The sequence below is a fragment of the Calidris pugnax genome, unplaced genomic scaffold, assembly GCF_001431845.1.
Source record: "Calidris pugnax isolate Ruff unplaced genomic scaffold, ASM143184v1 scaffold486, whole genome shotgun sequence".
Taxonomy (NCBI): Eukaryota; Metazoa; Chordata; class Aves; order Charadriiformes; family Scolopacidae; genus Calidris; species Calidris pugnax.
This window is the reverse complement of record NW_015091332.1, coordinates 62,775-68,260: the sequence shown is the minus strand read 5'-3', so window position 1 is coordinate 68,260 and position 5,486 is coordinate 62,775. Positions and strand designations below refer to the sequence as shown.

Below are 5,486 nucleotides of genomic sequence, written 5' to 3'. Positions count from 1 at the left end.
AACCCCCCCCAGACATGCTCCAGAGCCTCCCCCCCATCAGCCCTACCTTCATCTGATTTTTCAGCTCCTCAGCTCGGCCCATCAGGGTCTGGATCTGGTGAAGAGAGAGAGGAACGTCCCTTGGAAGCCATGCCCAGGGAGGGGGGACACAGCACCATCTCCCCCACCCCACCACCCCACCCTGAGGTCGGCACCCACCTCGGCGTGGAGCAGCTCCCGTCGCCTCCCCGCCGGCTCCGCTGCGGAGGGAAGAGGGATGGGAGGTGAGTCCTGGGGTGCAGGATGAGTCAGGGGGTTCTAATTAATGGAGAAGGGTCAAGTTGGGGGCCTGTGACCGGTGGTGTCCCTCAGGGGTCAATACTCGGCCCAGTTTTGTTCAACTTATTCATCAGTGACCTGGGCGAGGGGACGGAGTGTATCCTCACCAAGTTGGCTGGTGACACCAAACTGGGAGGGCTGGCTGACACCCCAGAGGGCTGTGCCACCATCCAGTGTGACCTGGACAGGCTGGAGAACTGGGCAGAGGAGAACCTCCTGAGGTTCAACAAGGGCAAGTGTAGGGTCCTGCACCTGGGGAAGAAGAACCCCAGGCACCACGAGAGGTTAGGGGTGGACCTGCTGGGAAGCACTACTGAGGAGAAGGATATGGACATCCTGGTGGCCAGTAAACTCTCCATGAGCCAGCAATGGGCCCTTGTGGCCAAGAGGCCAATGGGATCCTGGGCTGCGGAGGGAAGAGTGTGGCCAGGAGGGTCCTTCTCCCCCTCTGCTCTGCACTGGGGAGGCCACAACTGGAATCCTGCCTCCAGTGCTGGGCTCCCCAGTTCAAGAGAGACAGGGAACTGCTGGAGAGAGTCCAGCAAAGGGCAACAGAGATGCTGGAGGGGTTGGAGCATCTCCCTGAGGAGTTAGGGGAGACCTTCTTCATGCTGACAAGGATCCAAAGGGTGGGTTGAAGGAGGATGGAGCCGGACTCTTCCCAGTGGTTCCCAGTGACAGGACGAGGGGCAACGGGCACAAGCTGGACCATGGGAAGTTCCCCTCCAATCTGAGGAAGAACTTGTTTGGGGTGAGGGTGGCAGAGCCCTGGCAGAGGCTGCCCAGGGAGGGTGTGGAGTCCCCTTCTCTGGAGATCTTCAAGCCCCACCTGGATGCTCCTGAGTGATGTGCTCTGGGCAGCCCTGCTTTGGCAGGGGAGTTGGGCTGGATGATCTCTAGAAGGTCCCTTCCAACTCTGACAACTCCATGATTCCGTGTCCCACCCCCACCCCACGGCCACCGCTCACCAGCCAGAAGGAGCAGCAGCTCCTCCAGGCTCTGCTGGTAGAGCTCCAGGGTGTCCCCCTCGTCTTTGCCTTCCTCCTCCTGCAAGAGAAACCCCATTTCTGCAGCAGCCACGGGGATTGGGGGTGGGAGGGACATGCCAGCCCCCTCCCCACCTGAGTTTCCTCCTTCCCTCTCCTTCCCCATCTCCCCAAAAATCCAAGGACTCACCTTGGCCATGGCAGCAGAAGCCATTTCCAGGGCGGTGACCAGCCGAGGCTTGTCCTTGGCCATCTCTGCAAGAGGGGACACTGAATCAGGGCACACCCCGAGGGAGGGGGGCACCCAAAACCCCACCAGGCGCCCCCCCTTCCCACTCCTCCACCACCACAGCGGCAGGGGAGGGGGGAGGAATCCCAAAAAACCTTTAAGGATCTCTCTGGATGGGTTCCCTCGCTGCAGGAGGTTCTTGCTGCTGGAGGTCACCACCGCCTTCAGCTCCTCTGCTCGGGAGATGTACTGCCCCACCTGCCCACAGCAAGGGGGGGGGCATGAAGGGACCCCCACCACGGGGGACAGGGGATGAGGGGGGATGCTGTCCCCCACCTCCCGGGGGATTTTTGGCTCACCTTGGCCCGGATGGCTTCTTTCCGGCGAGCATCGCTTTCATCTTGGGGTGGTGGGGGAGAAAAGAGCAACTGATGACCAGGGGAGGTCGGGGGGGGTGCACACGGGGGTGCTGTACCCCCAAAAATGCCCCAGGCAACCCCCCCTGGGGTGGACTCACAGTACAGAGCTGGTACAAAATACTCCAGGGCTTTGCAGTAGAGGGAGAGGGCAGCAGGAGCATCCCCCTCCTGGTCCTTCTTCACCGCCTCCACCACCAGGTTGGTCTGGGGGGAGAGCAGGGGGAGGTGCTCAGGGCTCAGAGCCCCCCCATCCCTGGGGAGCAGCACCCCAGCACCCCCTCAGAGTCACAGAATCTCCATGGTTGGGAAGGATCTTTGAGATCATCGAGTTCCAACCACAAAAAAACCCAAGAAAACAAAAAAATCCCCAGAGACAGACACAACCCAACAATCTTGGGCACCAAAGTGCCACCTCGACACATTTCTTCAATACCTCCAGGGATGGTGACTCCACCACCTCCCTGGGCAGGCTGTTCCAGTGCCTGACCACCCTCTCAGGAAAGTAATTCTTCCCAATATCTAATCTAAACCTCCTGTGCCCCAACTTCAGACCATTTCCTCTGTTCCTGTCATTATTCCCTTGGGAGAAGAGGCCAACCCCCACCTCTCTACACCCTCCTCTCAGGGAGTTGTAGAGGGCAATGAGGTCTCCCCTCAGCCTCCTCTTCTCCAAACTGAACATGCCCAGTTCCCTCAGCCTCTCCTCACGTGACTTGTTCTCCAGACCCCTCCCCAGCTTGGTGGCTCTCCTCTGGACACGCTCCAGCCCCTCAATGTCCTTCTTGTGGTGAGGGGCCCAGAACTGAACCCAGCCCTCGAGGTGAGGCCTCACCAGTGCCCAGTCCAGAGGCACCATCACTGCCCTGCTCCTGCTGGCCACGCTGGTCCTGATACAGGCCAGGATGCTGGTGGCCTTCTTGGCCACCTGGGCACACTGCTGGCTCATGTTGGCTGTCCACCAACACCCCCAGGTCCTTTTCTACCAGGCAGCTCCAGCCACTCTGCCCCAAACCTGTAGCGTTGCCTGGGGTTGGTGTGACCCAAGGGCAGGACCCAGCACTTGACCTTGTTGAGCCTCATCCCATTGGTCTTGACCCATCCATCCAACCTGTCCAGGTCCCTCTGTAGAACCTTCCTGCCCTCCAGCAGATCAACGTCACTCCCACCTAGTTTGGCGTCACCTGAGAACTTACTGAGGGTGCACTCAACCCCTTCATCCAGATCATCAATAAAGATATTAAACCCCAAAACCGAGCCCTGAGGGACACCAATTGTCTGTGCCGTGATTCTCCAGCTTCTCCACTCACCGCCTTGCAGAGGCTCTCGGGGCCGGGGACGTGCTCCATATCCACGAAAGGGTGGGCGAAGAAGCGCTGGAAGGAGATGCGTTTCAACGGGTCCCTCTCCAAGAGCTGTCCTAAGAGATCCCGGCATTCTGGGGAGAGCGGGGGCCGGCTGGGAAGCTGGGGAGGGAAAATAGGGGGGCTGAGACCACCAGCCCCATAGGGACAAGCTGTGAGATGCCACCCACCTCCACCCCATCCCAGGTTACCTCCACAGCCCGGTCGCTGCGGATCTTCTCCTCCAGCTCGGCGAAGGAGCGGGAGGCAAAGGGTGGCTTCCCAAAAAGTGCTTCTACAGGGTGAAGGAAGGAAGAAAAGAAGTGATGTGGAGCAGGATGGAGAGGGGGAAACCAGCCCCAAGTCGAGCCCCGGGGGGATAAAAGCCAAAGCCCACCGTAGAGGATGACGCCCACCGACCACAGGTCCACCCGGGCATCGTACTGCTGGCGGCACACCATCTCGGGGGCCATGTAGAGTGGGGAGCCCCTCAGGACGTGCTTCTCATCCCAGGGTGACATGTGCTGGGCAAAGCCGAAATCTGCGAGAGGATGGACCAGGGGAGCTCATTTTTTGGAGGGGTGGGAAGGCAGGAGGAGAAGGAATGGCCACCCCCAGCCTCTCTTCCCTGGGACGTGTCCTCACCTGCCAGCTTCAGCTGGGGGTTCTCCGGGGCGCTCAGGAGGATGTTCTGCGGCTTGAGGTCCAGGTGGGAGATGTTGCGGTCGTGGAGGAACTTCAGAGCGCAGGCTGGGCAGGTGGCAACCTCAGTGCCAAGAGTCTTGGCCCCCAAAATCCCCGGGGAGGGTGCCCCATGGAGCTGGGCAAGGTCCCCTTACCGAGCTGCTGCAGGAAGACACGGGCCACCTTCTCGGGGAGGATCCTGCGCATCCGGATGAAGCGGGAGAGGTCCCCCCCAGCGCAGAACTCCATGATCAGGTAGATGTGGTCGCTGTCCCACTGCAAGAGGACCCCGTCACGCCACTCCAGCCGGTCCCACCACATATCCCACCCACACAGGGTCCGCCTGGACTGGTTTGCCCAGTTGCTGGCACCCAGCTCCACGGATACACCCTCAGGGAGCCAGGATAGACCCCAGGACCTGAGCTGAGTGGGTGCTGGCTCAGTGTCCCATCTTCCTCCCCTGGGAAGCCCCCAGCCCCACCTGGAAGTCCTTGAGCTCCACGATGTGCGGGTGGCGGATGGTCTTCAGGATCTCGATCTCCGTCAGCAGGTTCTCCACCGACGTCCGGTTGAGGCTCCTCTTGTTCACGCACTTGATGGCCACCACCTCCCGTGTGTCACTCTGCCAAGGGGAGCCAGCCCTGGAGACCCCCCATCCATCCACCAAGCCACCCTGGGGGTCCTTCCCCAGCCTGCTGGGGGGAATCCTGGGTGGGGAAGGGGGAGAAGGAGCCCCTGGGAAGGTGGTGACAGGGGACAAGTCCCAGGCTGGGGACAGCAGGTCCCATATGGGGGCTATAGGGATGGCTATAGCCACCCTGGGGGTCCTTCCCCAGCCTGCCAGGGGGGGTCCCAGGTGGGGAAGGGGGAGAAGGACCCCCTGGGAAGGGGGTGACAGAGGACAAGTCCCAGGCTGGGGACAGCAGGTCCCATATGGGGGCTATAGGGATGGCTATAGCCACCCTGGGGGTCCTTCCCCAGCCTGCCAGGGGGGGTCCCAGGTGGGGAAGGGGGAGAAGGACCCCCTGGGAAGGGGGTGACAGAGGACAAGTCCCAGGCTGGGGACAGCAGGTCCCATATGGGGGCTATAGGGATGGCTATAGCCACCCTGGGGGTCCTTCCCCAGCCTGCCAGGGGGGGTCCCAGGTGGGGAAGGGGGAGAAGGACCCCCTGGGAAGGGGGTGACAGGGGACAAGTCCCAGGCTGGGGACAGCAGGTCCCATATAGGGGCTATAGGGATGACTATAGGCACCATGGGGGTCCTTCCTTAGTCTGCCAGGGGGGGTCCTGAGTGGGGAAGGGGGAGAAGGACCCCCTGGGAAGGGGGTGACAGGGGACAAGTCCCTGGCTGGGGACAGCAGGTCCCATATGGGGGCTATAGGGATGGCTATAGGCCCCTTAAGCACATCTACATTTTCTTATTAATTAGTTCTTTTTTTTTTATTTTAATGAAAAGCAAGGAAAACTGAATAATAATAGAGGAGGAAGGGAGTGTAAAAATGTGTCCCCC

The 5,486-nt window shown here is 60.7% G+C and overlaps 1 protein-coding gene across 1 annotated transcript in view; it reads right to left on the bottom strand.

Annotated features, from left to right (window-relative positions):
• The window catches only part of ULK3 (unc-51 like kinase 3), an 8,453-nt gene extending 3,863 nt beyond the window's left edge, over positions 1 to 4,590 (bottom strand). Inside the window, exons 1-13 of the mRNA XM_014960979.1 lie at positions 4,458 to 4,590; positions 4,132 to 4,252; positions 3,938 to 4,042; positions 3,690 to 3,833; positions 3,505 to 3,587; positions 3,260 to 3,415; positions 2,051 to 2,156; positions 1,893 to 1,933; positions 1,689 to 1,791; positions 1,495 to 1,559; positions 1,287 to 1,365; positions 199 to 239; positions 47 to 94 (exon numbers count right to left, since the gene is read on the bottom strand). Of these exons, the coding sequence (XP_014816465.1) occupies positions 47 to 94; positions 199 to 239; positions 1,287 to 1,365; positions 1,495 to 1,559; positions 1,689 to 1,791; positions 1,893 to 1,933; positions 2,051 to 2,156; positions 3,260 to 3,415; positions 3,505 to 3,587; positions 3,690 to 3,833; positions 3,938 to 4,042; positions 4,132 to 4,225 (1,065 nt within the window). The 5' untranslated portion in view covers positions 4,226 to 4,252; positions 4,458 to 4,590. The remainder of the gene's footprint in view (positions 1 to 46; positions 95 to 198; positions 240 to 1,286; positions 1,366 to 1,494; positions 1,560 to 1,688; positions 1,792 to 1,892; positions 1,934 to 2,050; positions 2,157 to 3,259; positions 3,416 to 3,504; positions 3,588 to 3,689; positions 3,834 to 3,937; positions 4,043 to 4,131; positions 4,253 to 4,457) is intronic.
• Positions 4,591 to 5,486: the final 896 nt, after the last annotated feature.